Source organism: Mytilus trossulus, chromosome 14 (assembly GCF_036588685.1).
Source record: "Mytilus trossulus isolate FHL-02 chromosome 14, PNRI_Mtr1.1.1.hap1, whole genome shotgun sequence".
NCBI lineage: Eukaryota > Metazoa > Mollusca > Bivalvia > Mytilida > Mytilidae > Mytilus > Mytilus trossulus.
Window position 1 is genome coordinate 17,349,284 of NC_086386.1, and position 20,443 is coordinate 17,369,726.

The following is a 20,443-nucleotide window of genomic DNA, read 5'->3' on the forward strand; positions in this document are numbered from 1 at the left end:
GTAAAAAAACAGATGTAAAGAACCAGTAATTATGTACGACTGGTTTAAAGTGATCTGGTAACCCATAAATTGACAGCCAACAAACTTTGAGTTGTCAGGTGCTGGGAGAATGCACACATTTATTGACCTAGATCTACATAAAATATGCCAGTGTTTTCAGTAAGTAACCCAAATATTTGCAGCTTTTGTTGTGCATAATATTTAGGAATGCAAGATGGATAACTAAAACTAAACAAAAAGGTTTACAGGTCAGAAACTGTGCAGACAGCTGTTTTTTAAAGGTTAACATTTTATACATTTAGAAGTTGCAAACAGCTGATATCTTCTTTGTCACGCATTGAACATGCTCCTATCACAAAAATATATATATTTTTTTCACTTGACATGAGCTGCAACAATGGCTATAAATTATAGATGAGGCTGTGAGTATGCTTCTGCTATTTATATACATGTAAAAATATATATTTCAACTGCCAAATGTTTTTAACATATAAAAATGGGTTATTTATATGAATGCCAGTTTGTCATGTTGCAACATAATATGGAACATAATATTAGTTTACTGTTAAGAATCGGCTGAAAAATTATAATCATTGAGGATAACATTTATTTATCGTTGTTGCTTCAATGCTAAGCCTAAGGAGGTTAATCATTTTAAGATTTTATAGAAAACAGGAAAATCTACAGCTTCAGCCTTCACCTTGTTTTCATAAATTTGACAATGCAGTGACAGAGGACCACTCAATTTACTGCTGCTACAGTGCTAGTACTGATTGCATTAAGCAAGTTTTTAAATAAAAGATATTTAGTTCAACAAGTACAAATATGGACCTATTCAAGTACATGTTATGTGACTTTTTAAGGTGCGCTTGACTTAAGTGACATAAAACAAGTGTTTCTTTTTTTTTTTATTGTAAAAGTTGTTTATGACAACAAATACAAGGTACAAAACCTGTAGCTTAGCCTGGACAAACAAGTGAGTAAAATATGTTTAAAATTTTAAAAAGAAAATGATGATCACTCATTTCAAATTCTGTGGATTAACTGAAAAAATCTTGGCTTGGTTTGCTACTAAATATCTATTTTCCATTGAATGCAAAGAAACCATTTGTATTATTGCTGTGAATGATGTTTCCCCTTTGCATATATGTTTTCAAATTGACATTTCCCTTTTATTTGGTATAGTTGTGGTTTAATATTATTGAACTACAACATGCCCAGACAACATGTACAGTATTAGAAGATCTTAAAATTTTGAAAAAAACACAGAAGGGGTCTTTACTTTGTCTCATTGGCAACCATTCCACATCTACTTATTTTTATCTTATAATCAGACAGCAAGCTTAAAGATATATTCTGTTTTCTGCTCTTTGGTCAGGTTGTTGTTTCTCTAACCTTTTTCCCATTTCCATTCTAAATTTTATGTCTATATTTTATTGGTAATCTAAGGGGTTCCTTTCATTAAATAGACTGTCATGACTGTTATCGTCCTGAAAATACATGAAATATTTTATATGCCACTGGCTGTTAAGCAACAATAAATCAATCATTAACAAGAAAGATTCAGTAGTTTTCCATAAAATATAAAATATTCTAATAATTCTGATAGCTATTATCTTCTTTTTTAACTATTATTCAGAATTTTTTGTATACTCAACATGAATTGGAATATCACAACAGTTTTGGGGTGCTAATAATTTGATATCATTCCACCAATTATGCAACAATTATTGAATCACCTGATTAAGTGCAAGATTCCTTTTGAATTAAAGGTTTTCAGTAGGATCCATTTAGCATTAATTTTATTTTTTTCTGAAATACAAAATTAAGATATTTTGCATTGTAACATTATCATTATAATAGTTATATTATATATATCCCATATCAACAGGATGCTTGGAACCTTGACTGTATTCCATATTATCATTAACATTTATATCCCTTTTTATACGCCTGTCAAAATTTTGATGGGACGTATTTTGGTAAACAAATGTCCCGTGTATGTCAGTCTGTATGGCCAGTCCGTCTGTCCGTCTGTCTGTTTGGTGTAAACATGTTGCACCATAACTTGAGAATGACTTTTCAAATTTCATGAAACTTAATACAGTTGTTCCTCATAACATGTATAATGGTCAAATGATCTGTTTATTTTTTGGTGAAAATAAGGTTAAAACTTTTTGAGTTATTGGACTTTGTAACTAAAACAGGGGGGGGGGGGGGGGGTTTCACATGTTGCATCATATCCCCAAAAACTATTTATGATTATTGCTTAAAACCATACACACTTATTAATTATATCAATTCAAAGATCTTTAACTTTTTGGTTTTGATTCAAAATTTTATTTAAGAAAAATTGAGTTTTTGTAAAAAAAAAAAGGGGGGAGTGGGGCTTTCACATGTCAAGCTGTATCTCAGAAACAATTGATGATTTTTGCTTAAAATTTCACACACTTCTTAGTTATATTTATCTAAAGATCTGTATACTTTTTGGTGATGATTTAGAATTTATTTTAGAAACAATCAGTTTTTTGTTAAAAAAAAAAGTCGGTTTTCACATGTCAAGCTGTATCTCAAAAACTATTTATGATGATTGCACACAAGACAACAGGCGTATCATGCGCTCATGGCGCAGCTGTTTATTATCATGTTTATATCCCAAACAAGACACCATAACCCATTTAGGTGAATGGTCCAACATATGTCAAAGTTGTTTTTATGAAAACTCAATAAACAGAACAGCATCATTGATACTATTTACGATATTAAGGTGTAAGAAAGCAGTGTATTTTACAATTAACTTCTTAAGTTTGTACTTTGTGGTAGCTTAATGTTTTAATTTATAATAAGTTGCTCTTTTTTCATGCTACATGTAACAATGTTTCTTGGTAAGCAAAGGGTAAAACTTTCCAAAAGTTGATTACTATGTAGAGATTATTTCAAAATGCAACTTGGAAAATAATTTATAACTAAATAACTTATCTTTTTTATTTTTCAGAAAGCAGACTCATCATGAGCAGGGAAGACCTAAAATCTGACATCCATGATCTGTTAGAGGCCATATGGAAGGACTCGTTAAAGGATGTCAAAGATTTTATAGCCAAAGGTGTAGATGTTAATCGAGCTGCAATCATTGAATATGAAGATTTCATGCCTCCACTTAGCTTAGCATGTCAAAGAGGCAATTTTGAAATAGCGAAATTTTTGTTTGAAAATGGAGCAGACTTATCAATACCTGGATCAGATGGAAAAACTGCATTACATTATGTCTGTGAAGGAGATGAGCATAGGGAAGAAAAAAAGGGGGAACTTTTTAAAATCTTAAAATATTTAGTCGATCATGGAGCAAATATTGATATTAAAGATAATATGGGATGTACTCCACTATTTACAGCGTGTGAAGTGGACGATATTAATATGGTGCGACTTCTAATTCAGTCGAAATGTGACATAAACGTAAATACGGTGAATGGTTATTCAGCTATGAAAGTAGCCTGCAGAAATGCTAAGTTTTGGTCATATTGGCATGGCCGTGCTTTGTGCAACACTGCTACTAAAGTTGATCCAAATGAGTTCCCACCAATTCAGATTACTAAAATGCTTCTACAGGCTAATGCTAATATGACTGATGCCACCTTATTACCGACAGCAGTCCAGTTTGGAGATCCAAATCTAGTCAGAGAACTGATAGGACTTGGTATGGATGTTAATATGCTTGATGATAATATGTGTACCCCTCTTGGCTCTGCTTGTACATCTGTCAGTGTGAAATGTGATGTAGTTAAACTTTTACTGAGTCTTGGAGCAGATGTCAATAAAGGCGGAGGGTGGAAAAAGCAAAAGCCACTTATCTTTGCATATGTTCACAATTCAGTTGATAAAATAAGAATTCTACTCTCATATGGTGCTAAAGTTACTCCAGAAGAAATGACTGAACTTGTTTCCTTGAGCTTTTCCAAATCTATCTTAGAAAACCCTGAAGTGATTGGACCAAATAGCAAAGAACTGTTGTCATGGCAACTACTTCTTGCTGCTGGTTTTAGGCCTATGGTAAATGGGACACAACTAGAGGAGAAGGTATTCCAGCTTCAAATGTGCAGTAGCTATGATAAAATCTGTCCGTGGATTACTTCTCTATTGTTTCCCATGCTCTCTCTGAAAGAACATTGCCGATTAGCCATAAGAAACAGCATTCCTACTAGTATCGACAGTCATTTGGACGGATTGTTCCTTCCAAAACATTTGAGAGATTTTCTTAGCTTTCAAGAGTACTCGTCTGTTGAAAATAGATGAAATTGATTAAATCAATTGTGTACATTATATTCGCCATATAAGACTTGTTTATGATTAAGTTTTAAACATGTGTACTTAGTATAACTGTTTTAAGGTGCCATATTGTTAGAGTTGTAATATCAGTCACTATAGTGCTATGTTTATTATACAGAATGCCATGTTTGTTTTTATGGGTCTCTCATGCAATGAGTCAAAAGTTACAAAGATTTTACTATTTTTTTGCTTAATTATTTTGCTGCAGTTGAGGCCAAGCCTAGAGTTTATTGTTGATATACATGGTATATATATATTCTGAATGGTTGCAAAGCTTTAAGTGTAATCTGTTTGTTGTTTTCATATTCTGCCTAATAAATATCAGTCATATGTTTCTCTGCATGAGTACGTGTATATGAACACTTCCTTTATAAAACAAATAGAAATACAATTATTCAGTCTTCCAATGGTGAAAACTTTAATTTGGTTTCATGTACATAAAGAAATAGATAAATGCTATATATTAAGAATATTTTTAAAGTTTTTCCCCATTTTTAGAATTTTTACATGTACAACATACTTTTCAGGCATGTATCAGAGGATATACCAGTGGCGGATCCAAAAACTTTCATAAGTTTGGGCCCACTAACTGCCTAAGAGGGGGCCACTTCTGTCACGCTTCAGTGGTTCCCTATTTAAGCAACCAAATTTTTTTCTCAAAAGGGGGGTCCGGGCCACGTGCCCCCCTTAAGTCCGCCTCTGTATACTACAATGTATGTTCAGAGGAAAATAGGATGTTTTTTTCAATTTCGCATGGTCATAATGGTAGATTCTAATCCAATAACTGTTAAACATATTTATTTTGCTATAATTGAATATTTCATAAAAAGGTACAAAGTGGAATAAATTGAGTTACTTCTCTAAAATGTTATAACATATTTTATTGGCACATATTTATAATATTTTAAGTTATTTCCCTTTATAAGGGTTTCTACAACATAATCTGATTTTTGTATTTTTTCATATTTAAATGAAAACAAAATAATATTCTTGTAGATTTTATTTACATTCACAAACTGGCTATTTACAAACTGATTTACTGAAAACTGTGGTATTACTGATTTCCTTAACAAAACTCCTCTGCAGGTATCAGTATGATAGCAAACATTTAACTACAATTGTATGCGGCATGGGCTTTGTTTATTGTTGAATGCTGTATGGTGACCTACAAATGTAAAGTTGTTAATGTGTCATTTTGTCTCTTATGGAGAGTTGTCTCATTGGCAATTTTACCACATCTTCTTTTTTATACCTGTATAGCAGGTATTTGATTGATAGTGTTTATCCATGTGTTTATAGATAGTGGTAATATTTATCTGTACTAATAGACCAGTTGAAATAAATCAACTTCTCTTGTTCGTCAAATGATGTTTTTCACTTTTTTTTATGTTTTTATAGAGCAATGGCTTTCCCAGTAAATATTCCACAATGCTTTACTATAGCTTTCTTTCATCATGTTCATACAAAAATATTTCCCCAAAAATTGTGTATTACATAATTGTAAACATAGAAGTTACTTTTTGTCAATTAACAATACATATCTTAATGATTGCATGTTGTTGCTTGGTAATGGATGATATGTGTGATTATCTCCCTTTAAAACATGTTGTCATCTTTAAGCACATACTAAGGAAAAAAATATATTTTAATATATAATTATAAAAAAAACGTTTTTACCCATTTTTATATAGCCGAAAAAAATGACATACAATCATTATGTGTGTCATGGGTAAAGATTCATGCACTTATTTACCTGTTAGCTCAGTGTATCACTCCTGAATTTAGTGATGTTAGGGATTGTCCACCAGTATACTTTACAAGGACACCCAAGGACAACTTAGAACAAGTTAGGTACTATACCCTGTATGTATCACATGATATAAGTTTCCATCTTCATGATCATATTTAAAGGTTTGTTTTGTTTATTTTATGAACACAATGAGCTTGCTTTACATGCAGTTTGAGGGGAAGTATTTAGTTATCAAGATAAATATTCAAAACTCCTCTAGTAATAAGTTTAGTCAATGGTGAAATTGTAAAACAAAAGAAAACCAAAAGGATAAAAGTTTATAGAATATAATAAGCCCCTAAATCTTTTGGTGACTTGTTATTACTTTGGAGATGGGTGCTTGTATTTTTCCTGAGATTTTGCCTGAAGAGAAATTGTTAACTTTTACAAATACTTATACTGCAAGTGATCTTTTTTCAAAATATCAGATAACATTTGGAAAAGTACATTTTAAAAACATTTTAAATATGACATTTTGATTTTTTATGGGATTGAAAAATATAATGATCAGAAATAATATGTCCAGAATCATCTTAACTTGCTGTTAATTTTAGATAATTTTACATAAACTTGCTTGCCTGTATTACTTGATTATTATAAAATATAAGATTCATTAGACAATCTGTGTATTTAAGTTGAGTGCATCAATTTAATATTTATTAGGCAGAATATGATACATGTACATGTATATCTGAATATATTCAACATTTGTATAACAGAGCCAAACATTGTAGTTATTACAATTAATTGTATTGTGAATGAATCAAAATAATATAAGCAATTACACTGTTGTTTCTTTTTTTATATTTAATGATTTGAATGCAATGTTGGCTGTTGAAGCTCCTCACTAACATGACTAATGCAGATGATATAAAAAAGAAGATGTGGTATGATTACCAATGAGACAACTATCCACAAAAGACCATTTTGTGTAGACACAAAAATTAACAACTTAAGGTCACCATACGGCCTTCAACAATGAGCAAAGCCCATACCACATAGTCGGCTATAAAAGGCCCTGATAACACAATGTAAAACAATCCAAACGAGAAAACTAACGGCCTTATTATTTATGTAACAAGAGTGCACACACTGAAATGTTTCGCCTTCTTTACTAATCATTGATATTATGTTGATAGACCTAAATATAAATCTTTATTACAACTGTCACATAAACTCAACATTAACCAAAATCAAAGCGCGAAAGCGCTGTAAAGGCAGTTAATTACAGGTTGTGTGTGTATTTCTAGTCCAGTTATACCATTATCTTCCATAGAACAGAGGTGGTTTGTAGAATTTAAGATTCAGAGTTCTTTTGTACCTAGTTCACCTATATCTATAGTCTATGTTTACAGTATATTTTATGTGCCTCCCATGAAATGCATTTTTAGCCATGGCCTTGTCAGTTTGCTTTAAATTTATGAGTTTGACTGTCCCTTTGGTGTCTTTCGTCCCTCTTCTTTAGACATATAAGAACTTTTCCTTTTCAATATAAATAGACTATTCTTAATTATTGATTGTATACACATATTCTATGACTCTCATAAAAAATAGTTCACAAAGATTGACTAGTCTCTGTACTGTGTTTATAGCAAGAACATCAAGTAACATAATGGTAAATGTACATAGTAACATGTCAACTTTTTTGATGACCATACCTGGCAACTGTCAGTATTTGCAGAGTATTTCCCCCATCGAGCTCTAGGCTCCCAAATGGAAATTTTGTAAGAGCAATTTTGTCGACTATTTTAAAGAAAAGAATTAATTCAACAATGGCTATGAGCTTGTTAATGCACGAAGAAGCCAAAAACCACATTAGAATATATTTGAAGGGAATCCATGACAAATCGTCCCACTTTAAAAACAAGAGTGCACACACTGAAATGTCTCGCCTTCTTTACTAATCATTGATATTATGTTGATAATCCTAATAATAAAGCTTTATTACAACTGTCACATAATCTTAACATAAACCAAGAAAACTAAACATTGACAATTGAACCATGAAAATGAGGTCAAGGTTAGATAAACCATGCCAGGTAGGCAAGTACAGCTAACAATTCTTCCATACAACAAATAAAATTGACTTATTGCTTATAGTTTAAGAAAAACAGACCAAAACACAAAAGCTTAACACTGAGCAATGAATTGTAAAAAATGAGATCAAGGTCAAATAAAACCTGCGCGACTGACATGTAGATCATGAAATATTTCCATACACCAAATATAGTTGACCTATTGCATATAGTATTAGAAACAAAGGCCAAAACTCAAAAACTTAACTTTGACCACTGAACCATGAAAATGAGGTCAAGGTCATATGAAACCTGCCAGGTAGACCTGTACACCTTACAACCATTCTATACACAAAATATAGAAGACCTATTGCAAACAGTATAAGAAAAACAGACCAAAACACAAAACTTAACTATAACCACAAAACCATGAAAATGAGGTCAAGGTCAGATGACACCTGCCAGTTGGACATGTACACCTTACAGTGCTTCCATACACCGAATTTACTAGACCTATTGCTTATAGTATCTCAGATATGGACTTGACCACCAAAACTTAACCTTGTTCGCTGATCCATGAAATGAGGTCGAGGTCAAGTGAAAACTGTCTGACGGGCAAGTGGACCTTGCAAGCTACGCACATACCAAATATAGTTATTCTATTACTTATAATAAGAGAGAATTTAACATTACAAAAAATTTAACTTTTTTCAAGTAGTCACTGAACCATGAAACCTTACAACCATTCTATACACAAAATATAGAAGACCTATTGCAAACAGTATAAGAAAAACAGACCAAAACACAAAACTTAACTATAACCACTAAACCATGAAAATGAGGTCAAGGTCAGATGACACCTGCCAGTTGGACATGTACACCTTACAGTGCTTCCATACACCGAATTTACTAGACCTATTGCTTATAGTATCTCAGATATGGACTTGACCACCAAAACTTAACCTTGTTCGCTGATCCATGAAATGAGGTCGAGGTCAAGTGAAAACTGTCTGAAGGGCAAGAGGACCTTGCAAGCTACGTACATACCAAATATAGTTATCCTATTACTTATAATAAGAGAGAATTTAACATTACAAAAAATTTAACTTTTTTTTTCAAGTAGTCACTGAACCATGAAAATGAGGTCAAGGACATTGGACATGTGACTGACGGAAACTTCGTAACATGAGGCAACCATATACAAAGTATGAAGCATCCAGGTCTCCCACCTTCTAAAATATAAAGCTTTTAAGAACTGAGCTAACATCGCCGCCGCCCCTGGATCACTATCCCTATGTCGAGCTTTCTGCGACAAAAGTTGCAGGCTCGACAAAAAAACTGCCCCAACCTGGATTACCAAATCGACCCCCACTTGTGAACCGTGTTAAATCCCGTTAATATTACCCCTGCCAACTGGTCCCACCTAATGGAAATCGGTGAAATCTAGATAAATATATTAATAACCAGGATGAATTTAGTAATGCCAACTCACCCCACTTATGGAAAAAGATGTTATCCCATGGAATATAAGTTCAATTCCATATATTGAACACTGGACACTTTTAATTTGCAAAACACTCATTTGCAAATCCGCCGCCGCCTCAAACAAAAGCTACAATATCATGTATATGACCAAAATGTGCGGAATTACATGGGATTCAATAATTTCATTGGTTTTCTACTGTTTTTTTCATATTTATTTTGCAATTTGAATTATAAAAACATGGGATTTTCAATATCCCATGGGACAGGGTAAAATCCCATGGGATTGACCATTATCCCATGGGATTTTGGTTAAATCCCATGGGATTTTTTTTTGTCCCATGGGATAATTGTAGTCCCATGGGATATTTGTTGTCCCATGGGACAAAAAAAATCCCATGGGATTTTTATTATCCCATGGGATTTTTAATATCCCATGGGACAAATTAAAATCCTATGGGATTCTAATTGTAAATATATAGATATAAATATACAGTAATGTGTATGTTACAATGTATTCTATTTGGTAGTAAATTATTATAATATGAATCTTTTTAATTGAATATCTTTTTTTCTTGGGAAATGTTAATTTAGCATATTGTTCTATAACTGTTCAAAACTAAACTTTTAAACAACAAAGCAGATAATGTAAGTATCAATATATGTTTATTCATGAATTATAGAATACTTTCTTGAAACACAATTATTTCCCATTTGAAATCAACAAAAAATCTATTGTTAATAGGCTTAATATACTACATGTACTAGTAGCTATTTAAGTAAATCTATTTTTTTTCACAATATCCCTCAACACAAAACATTAATAGTTTCTTATCATCCAGCATTGTTTGATGGTATAGTCCACTTTTTGGTCATTCAGCACAGAACTTTGACATTATTGTGGTTTCAATATTTTTTTGTATTTAAAAGAACTTCAAATCATTGACTGAGTGTTGAAAATAATAACTGATCCAACTTTTGTCTTTGAATTTATTCTGGTCTTGTTTTTATGTTTTCTCCATTTATTCTAGGTGGTGAATTTCAATCCTTCTGAAAAAGAACCAATAAAATCTAAAGTAATGTATTATACAAAATTGTTTGCATACATGTAGCAATAATATGATTTTCAATAAAAATAGCTATGCGGTATGGATTTTACTGATTGTTAAAGGTTGTCCAGTGTCATCAGTTGCTAAAGGCCTACATCCTTTGGTCTCTGATGGAGGGTTGTCAAATAAGCAATATACCACATCTTCCTATTCTAATACCATATAACAATCAATTAATTTGTTCTTCTTTATAACATTTGGGTATTTTCCCAAGTTGTATACATAATATATATACTGTAAATTCAGAATTAATGCGATTTTTTTTTATTGGGAAAAATGCAACAGAGTTGTAAACGCAATAATTTAAACTCGCATTATGAAATATTTTATATGGATTAAACAGGATTTTTCTCAAAATCGTAAAATCGCATTTAAGTCTAAAATGACAGAATCGCAATTAAAAATGCACGCAATAATTTATGAATTTACAGTATAAAGATCAATGTTAAAACTGACAACTATAATAACATTCCATTATTCACAAGAATTTGCAATATATTATACAAAATGTAGACAACAGAAACAATATTTCTTTAAGCTTTTGAAGTTCTGACAAATTTCAATTTGTGTTTTATTTCAATGAAAAAATACCTTGAACTCTTTGAACATATTGGAAATTATAACATTGATACAAAAAAATTATGTATGTTTCATCCTTATTTGTTGTGTTGTTGGCTTGCTGTCTCATTTTAATATACATTTATACATACATCAATAATCTTCTTCTTTATTAAAAGTAAAAATGGGATATTTTTGATTTTGATATCCCAAAACATTATAGTTCTATAAAATAACTTATTACCAAGTTCAAAAACACCAATGTGTTTGATATTAATTTTAAGACATGTATAAATGTTCCAGACCATATCAGTATTTGGATCTTACGTTTACGGTCCAGAACTTACAGTCCCACCATAAGTGTACAGTCAGACCATTTAAGTATACTTGTACTGTCTGGTACCAGCTCGACCAAACCTGTGTTTTTATTTTAATTGCATTTAAACTTTTTGTATTAATATATTAAAGTCAAAGATTTCAGTTATGTTGATTTGTACTGTACATTTGTTTCTAATAAACTTGACCAACTTCTTAAAATTGGGCAGACTGTATGCGCACAGTCCAAATACTTGTATGTTCTGGAACATAAACATGATTAACAAGCATTTGACAGGATGTCATGCTAAAATCCCATTTATATTAGTACTAAATTTTGAGTATATACATGTAAATCCACAAATTACTTACTGAAATTCATGGGGAACACTCACCAAAAACTAAAAGAGGATACAATTTAGAGGAAAGACTGGACAGATGAAGTCACTAACACTATCAAAACAGAGCATAAAACTTACCGAAAAACAAGATGTTTTACATTTATCCAGGAGCAGGATAATTGAAAAGTTTTTTTTTTTCTTTCTCTGCCGTCCATCATATAACCTTTGAATTCATTCATGCAAAATATGAAAATCTGCAAAGGTAAGACCTTGAACCTCAGCTTATCCACATTTTGAATTTTGAACTGCATACTTGTCCTTTTCATCTTGCTGACAACCTAAACATAAAAAAATGATAAAAAATTAATTCTAGATTGACTTTGTGTTTTTATTTTTGTTGGTACAAACAATTTTCTCAACTTTAAAACGAAAATATCATCACCAAAATGGAGGTCATACTAACCTCCAAAATATTTAAACTAACCGAAATTATTACTTGATTGAAAATCTTGTCGTAAATTAATGGCATAGATACTCTTATTTTTGGAGACTTGATGTCTATTGCATACTTATATTCCTGTGTACGAGACTATGCATATTTAGATGGACTCCATGGACTTTAATGTTAAATAAGCATGATTAATTTTACAGTTTTTCAGCTCTATGTGTACATTTTGAGAGAATCTTGCAATACTGTATATTCTGATATTCAGAACTTATTGTGAGGTTTTTATTAATACAACTGAAAGCTGTATCCCATTTTCATTTCTGATACATATTTATGAGCTGAAGACCAGTGCCGAAATCTTCTCACTGCATTGAAGACCCATAGGTGACCTTCGGCTGTTGTCTGCTCTTTGATTGGGTTGTTGTCTCTTTGTCAAATTCCAAGTTTCCACTTCCCATTTTATAACATGTATGCTGATTTTTCTTAAATTACAATATTCAATCATGCAATTTGTCCATTATTGAAAATACGGTAAGCAAAAATAAATGCACAAAAAATTTAATATTGTTATATATGTAAAAGGCTTTTTTTAAAATTCAAAACAGTTGCCTACACTGTTAATTTCCTTGTTTGATTTCTAGCTAGCTAAATGGTATGCCGGGGCGGATCCAGCCATTTTAAAAAGCGGGGGTTCCCAACCCAAGACAAAGGAGATGGTCCTATATTCATTTGATTTGTTTTATTGTCTCATACAAGAAAATATATGGTTTGAGGGTGGGGATCAGGGATCTGGAAAAGTTTTTCACCTAACCACTGGGGATCTCAACCATTTGAAAGTTTCTCAAACATGTAGAGGTGGGGGTGACCACATGGACTCTCCCTATATTTCATTTGATTTGTTTTATTGTTCTATACAACATGTACAAGAATATATATATATGGTTTAGGGGTGGGGATCTTGACCGTTTACAAGTTTTCAAACTAGAGGGGGTGGGACTTCCCTTTTATTTTATTTCATTAATTTTATTGTCCCCGACAAGAATATATATGGTTTAGGGGTGGGGATCTGGATCGTTCACAGGATAATAGCACATTCTCAAATTGAACAGGGTGGGGTAACCCCCAAAGACCTCCTTTTAATTTCATTTCATTTGTTTTATCGTCCCATTCACGAATATATATGGTTTAGCCTTTAGGGGTGGGGATCTGTACCATTTACAAGATAATAGCATATTCTCAAATTGAAGGGGGTGGGGATTACCTCCCATGGACTCACCCTCCCTTCTTTCTTCCCCCCTCAAAATACCTTTTAATAGGTCTCAATGCAGATAGTTTACATTATTTTCCCTTGATTTACACTTTAATAGATATATACACTATACAGGTGTATTTTTTTTTTAAAAAGATAATACAACTGAAGACCACAGTAGTGGATCCAGAATTTTTCATAAGTGGGGGCCCACCGACTGCCTAAGAGGGGCCTGCTCCTGCCATGCCAGTGATTCCATATATAATCAACCTTTTTTTTCCCAAACAGGGGGCCCTGAATTCCTGATCCCCCCTTTTTTCCCCTCATTTCAATCACCCTGATATAAATTTAGTTTTATCACTTACAATAGGAATGGTTTGAATTCCCCAATAATTCTTATACATTTATACCATTAATATCAACATATTTAATTTTTGATAAATGAAAGGCAAAAGTTTTGGTAGAAATGGATAGTGGGAAGCTTTCAGATTCACACCTAGTCCAAATAATTATGACGTCTGGCAAGGCTATTTTAATTATTTTTTTCTGGGACGCCTTCCTACAACGTCGAAAAATAATAAAATAGCCTTGCCAGACGTCATAATTATTTGGACTAATTCACCCCATGCCGGTGGCTGTGTTCAAAGTGCTGGGTTTTTATGACCCTCGTTGTTTGCGGACTAACTATTTATGCCAGTGGTGGATAATAGTGTGCGTGCATTAATCTTCTATACCTTCTTAATCAATATATTCAAAAACTGACGGCAAGTGTATGTCTTATTTGAAATCACCGTGCTATTTACATGTGGGATCGAGATTGCAGGGGAAGGAAACTTGTCAATTATGACTATTTCTAAGCCAAAATAAAATGAGCAGCCGTAAAATTAACCTTGGGTAATCCTCAAATTGGTGCAAGAGGCTTTACGGGCTGACTACGAATACATGTCTCAATCTCAAAATAACTCGGCAGCGTCAAACAACAGTGCATGTAAGGCTCGTCTCGGCGGGGGTGTCTTTTTTTCTGTCTTTTTTTTTTAGTTATATTTTTAATAACTTACACTTTTTTCCATTATTCTCTTTCTTTCACTATTCTTTATTCCTTTTTTTCTTTGTCCTTTGTTCTCTATTCTGTTAATTCACATCCATACCCTCTTATGTGGACTTACGGTAGTTTATTTTTTAGTTCTGGCAGAAATATTAGATATAATATATATGTTTCTGGTTCTGGTATTATGCGATAAGTCAATTTCTTTTTCATGCAGCATTGGCGGATCCAGAGGGGGGTCCGGGGGTGCGCACCCCCCTTTATTTTTGCCGATCAATGCATTTGTATCGGGACAAATGTTTTGCACTCCCCCCCCCCCCTTTGTCCTGGGTTAGCACCCCCCCTTTCGAAAATTCCTGCATCCGCCCCTGTGCAGTGTCATGAAATATAATGGTTTCATGCATATCAGCCAAGATTGTGCGTAACATTTTTATAAACAATTCAACACTATATACAGGTTATGTGAATTTTATTAAAATCGATGAAGAACATGAATTTGCCAGCTACTGCCCCTTAAACAGGTAAAGTTCAATTAATAAATTCTGATCTACTGGCATTCAACACCAAATTACTTACTTGCTGTATATTGATAAATTTGATTGTATATTGTCAATACCTCAACATCGAGAATACGTCATGTGAGGTGTTGGTCGCTTTGTTTGATACGGGGTCACCGGTTGCGGCTTCGAGACAGAGAAAAAAATCCAGGTAAAAAAGTGTAGAATTTTGTTTTTGAAAATTTGAGTTGTAAATTTTCCTAAAAAAGTACTTAAGGTGGTACCTAACACTACAGGGAGATAACTCTGTAAAATCAGCTAAACGTTTTAATTACGTTGTGTTTAAAAGGGAATATTAAGCTTCTCAATGATCAAAATAAGCATTTGTCAAACTGCTATATGACCAGTGTATTTTTTCTGATAAAACGGTTGGTTCAAATTTTTTGAAATTTTTATATTTTTGTCAAAGGGTCAAAGTAAATACTTTGTCAAAATTTTATGAAAATTAAACGAGTCAAATTAATTTTATTTAAAGTGTTGGGTACCACCTTAATTCCGTTCATCTAGTTGTAAATATTCCTAAAAAAAATACTTCATCTCAGACTCTTATGGGTATAAACAAAAACTGAACAAGAAAAGTATAAGTAAACAGACAGAAAGTCTTTGAATTAATTATTTTTCAATTGTTTAAATATATGAGAGAATGTTTTATGCGAATTTTCTTTAATTACAGTTAAATGTATTTTAGGTTCAGGAAATGATTTATTCTTCGGGTACGTCTTAACAACCGCTCAGGACCTCCTGAGTGCACTCAGGACATACAAAGTGCACTCAGGACCCATTACCGTCATCGTATCTGCACACAAGATCGATGTTTATATTCGTTATATACGCTTCTTATTTTAGAGTTAAATTTTTGTAGAATTTGAAATCTCAGGGGCGGATCCAGCCATTTTAAAAAGGGGGTCCTAACCCAGGACAAAAAAGGGGGGGGGGGGTCATTTACATGTCCCCATTCAAATGCATTGATCGGCCAAAAAAAGGGTGTTCCAACCCCCGGACCCCCCTCCCCCCCGCCCTCTCTGGATCCCCGCCTGAATCGAACTTTTAAATAGATATGTTAATTCTTATAAAATAATGAGGGCACGTGTCACTGATTACACAACTACCGAGCCATGAATTATCCAATCAACAAAATTGATTGGATTATCTTTATTGTTTTTTAGGAATTATATTGTTAGTTCAGTTTTACCTTTAACATGAATTTGCATATATAGAAAAAATAAAATATCTCATTCGATGTACTTTTTCAGTTTATTTTTCATGATGACGGGTAAATTAATTTGTTGTGTTTTGCAGTTCGCGAATAAAGAAAATCTCTCTCTCTCTCTCTCTCTCTCTCTCTCTCTCTCTCTCTCTCTCTCTCTCTCTCTCTCTCTCTCTCTCTCTCTCTCTCTCAATCAAGTTTTTAAACAAACACAATGTTGACTGAATATCAAATTTTATTGAATTTGTATATCTTTATTCTCAACAAACCATTATAAAAGAGAAGACAAGTATGTACAATATTCAGTTTAATCTTAACGGAAATTTGTGCACGAAGACTAAGTTGTGGTTTGAACGGATTTCGTGTCAATAGACTGTCTTCGAAAAAGTCTTTCTCGCTGTAACAAAATCATTTTTTTAAATTAAGTTTAGAATCTTACTAAAATCTAACTTACATTTTGTTTAGAAATAATTATACCCAAAATATCATAATTTTCAAAAAAAAAAGGAGACGAAAACGGAGACAAGTTCATTTTCAGAATTTATGTTCACATTAAAATTCGTTTCAGGCTTGTGAAACTGGACAAAACGGCTTTAATTAGAGGAAAAAAACCTTAATAAATGCGGATTTCTTAAAACATTCGTATAACTCAAAAATAAAATTCCTGGACAAGTTCGATAAAAATGAGAATTAACATCTAACTACATGTATATGAGTTTGATTGTTTGAACAGTACGGCTTTTACAGTTAAGAACGGTTTCCATATACAAAACTTTAATTAATATAAATTCTTTAAAAGTATGAACATTTATTTCCCTTTTCAAAATCGTACAAAGAATTCATTACTGGTTCAGGACAGGATAATTAAATTAAGAATAAAACTTAAAAATTTATGGAACGAAATTTTAATAAAATACGAAAATCTTAAAACATCGTGATATTCATTTTAAACATCACAATATTACTTCCCGCATGGTCACACTGTACTAACAACACAATCTATAAACAACAATAAAGATAATCAACTCAATTTTGTTGATTGGATAGTTCATGGCTCAGTAGTTGTGTAATCAGTGACACGTGCCCTCATTATTTTATAAGAATTATATCTATCTAAGTTCGATTTCAAATTCTACCAAATTTAACTCTAAAATAAGAAGCGTATAACGAATATATGCATCCATCCTGCGTGCGATGACTATAAGGGTCCCGAGTGCACTTCGTATATATGTCATTTGTGCAATCAGGAGGTCCTTCAAGCGGTGTTTAGGCGTACCGTTATTCTTCTGGCGGCTTCAATTTTTTTTTTATCAATAATTTATATACAAATGGAGACATTTTTTTTTTTGACAGCATAAACCCCAGTTAATGAGCAAACACAAATTAAGAAAAAATCGTTTACAATTAAATTTTATAAAAGGAAAAAGGGGGGGGGGGGGGGGGGGGTAATAAACAAATTTTATTTACGCTCACATACTTCTAAAAAGATTTGCATATGTAAGCTCTCTAAAGTTAATGTTAAATTATTTCAGGAGTTTTGAAAAAAGAATATATACAGTTTAATTTCGACTAAAATAGTGATTCTTTTTATAGATTTGGTACTTTCGACTCAACATTTCTTTTTGAATTGTTAGATGGCAAACTCTTTAGGACAATATCTGTTCTTTATGTAATTATGGTGATATTGGCGATGAGATTCATTATATTATAACAAGGCCTTGTTCAAATCCTTGATTATAGAATGTTTGGCAATATAAAAAGACGAAAGTAGACAAACCCTAATTAATCAGGGTTTTACAAGTTGATATCCAAGCGGCCCACATTGTACATCGAATAAGATCTATATTTTCAACGTTTGAAATAACTTGAATTGAAAGTTTCCCAACTGTGATTTTTTTTTTATTTCTAAACGTCTTTAATTATTATTTCGGAAAGAAAAAAATATTTAGCATATTCATATATTTTCATAATTTTTCCAAGGAAACCTTTTTTTATGCAAAGTTTACTTCTATATGTTTTTAACGATCACCAGCGACATATTCCCTGCCATCACCAATTAGTCCTAATTATTAAAGATCGATTGAACAAATTCAAATGATGATTGGTATATCGTATTGAATATGACCATCGGTCATCCGTGACGTATCCAAAATAATGGCGCATGCCGATAGATAGATAGTTTATTAATTAGCGTCTCGCAATTTAAATTTTTTAAAGGATTTTACCAAAACAAAAATTACAAAATTATAAAATAAGTTATCAATCGAATGTATACCCTGAACTCTCACTATTATATATACATGTCCTAAGTTACTTAATGTCCTGTGTGCAACCAAGATATCCTGAACGGTTTTTAGACGTACCATTATTTTATATGCATATATTTAAAGCTGTTCTTAATCATATGCATACTAGGTATCAGTGGCGGATCCAGGGGGAGGGTTTCGGGGGTTGGAACCACTCCTTTTTTTGAACGATCAATGCATTTGAATGGGGATATATGGTTGGAACCAACCCTCCCCCTTTTGTCCTGGGTTGGGACCCCCCCCCCCCCCTTTTTCACATGGCTGGATCCGCCACAGAGGTATATTTATATATATGTGTGTATCAGACCAAATAACTTCCCAATTAGCAGAGGCGGATTTCTTACCAGCCCCCCCCCCCCCCCTAAATCTTGGGAAACAAATGGTAGATTATATAGGGAATCACGGAAGCATGACTGGACGTGACCCCTCTAAGGCAGTCAATGAGTCCCCCACTCAACCATCAAACATTGCTTAGTTCTAGTTATCTTAGGTCCTAGTGTGAAATAAAGCCAATGGGTCTTTTTAAACACATCTTAATTCATACATGTATATATATACGTTTTCTCGCGGATTTGTTCGTGCAATATTGAAATTATGTTTACCCAATGCGTAATTACTGAAGTTTATATATATTTGCTACTTTTCTTCTTAATTTCATATAAATTATTTTTTTATTTTTTCTCGTCGAAAAATTAGTGGTGTTGAAATAGGGAATTGACACAGATACCTTATCACATTTAACAAAATAAATGTTGTATAATGTCATCAATCTGTATTACACAGGATGTTCTCTAGAAAACTATACGTTTTACACACCCGAGAATACACGCACTGTCGTAATGGAAAATTACTGTATGTTATAGTTACCTGTAATTAGCTTTGCAACACCATGTCATAACAGTTCAAAAAGATTTTCTTCAAATCAAAATGGAATATTATTTTTTTCTTTAAAATTTAAAACTTTAAAAAGTAGACTTTGACAAAATTATGAAATAGAAAGAATAGAACAATTTAAAATCGTAATTTAACAAAGATTTAGATATAATTTTACAACGATCCATAAAAAATAACCAAACAAACGTTGGATCAAACGATATGAACCTACGCAGTTTTATATCAAAATACTGACAGACACCAGTTTGCCATCTCAGTATGCAAGGCAAGGGTGCTTGGTGAGGTGCTGGAACTTGATGTACATGTATCAATAAGTTACAGTTCTGTTAGGATTTGACTGCTTTTTTACAGAGACTTTCTATTCTTACTGTTATCAGTTAGTATAGACTGTTCCTGGTTTAGAATGATTCTCTGCTCAGCAAATGGTGCGTAATTAGCATTTGAATCAAATTTCTTGTAGAAGTAAAAAAAACAACAAATTAATGTATTTGACAACCTCATTCAGGAGCACAGTCTATATTATCCGGCATAAATAACCGTGTGGATTTATGTGGAAGTTTACTCTTCTGCTCGATCTATGCTAATCGATGTTCCAGTATATTTCTTATTTATATTTATTCGTGAGGCCCTCTTCATCATTTATATTCACTAAAAGCACAGTCGCCTAAAGATTTAATAATTATAGCGAAAAAATTGCGAAAATTGGGGGAAATAATATATTCTTAGTAGCATTATTATTTTAAAATTTTTTAAAAGAGGTTCCCCGGCCGTTACTTGCAAATTTAACTCTAAAATGAGAATTAAA

At 32.5% G+C, this 20,443-nt stretch overlaps 1 protein-coding gene and 1 long non-coding RNA gene across 5 annotated transcripts; one reads left to right on the forward strand and one right to left on the reverse strand.

Moving 5' to 3' along the window:
• Positions 1-14: 14 nt before the first annotated feature.
• Positions 15-6,896, forward strand: LOC134696741 (ankyrin-3-like). Of its 4 annotated transcripts, none has more exons than XM_063558667.1 (2): positions 15-159; positions 2,996-6,896. In XM_063558667.1, the coding sequence occupies exon 2, from the start codon at positions 3,010-3,012 to the stop codon at positions 4,288-4,290; it is 1,281 nt and encodes a 426-aa protein (XP_063414737.1). In that variant the 5' UTR covers positions 15-159; positions 2,996-3,009; the 3' UTR covers positions 4,291-6,896. The 4 variants fall into 4 exon arrangements, with proteins under 4 accessions (XP_063414737.1, XP_063414738.1, XP_063414741.1 ...); XM_063558668.1 differs by having other exon boundaries at positions 150-281; XM_063558671.1 differs by lacking the exon at positions 15-159 and adding an exon at positions 308-422.
• A 3,485-nt stretch (positions 6,897-10,381) lies between these two features.
• LOC134696748 (uncharacterized) lies at positions 10,382-14,804 on the reverse strand. The gene is made up of 3 exons (XR_010103004.1): positions 14,688-14,804; positions 12,071-12,270; positions 10,382-10,659 (listed from the first exon to the last, which is right to left on the reverse strand). It is a non-coding gene; the product is annotated as an uncharacterized LOC134696748 (long non-coding RNA).
• Between the last annotated feature and the right edge of the window lie 5,639 nt (positions 14,805-20,443).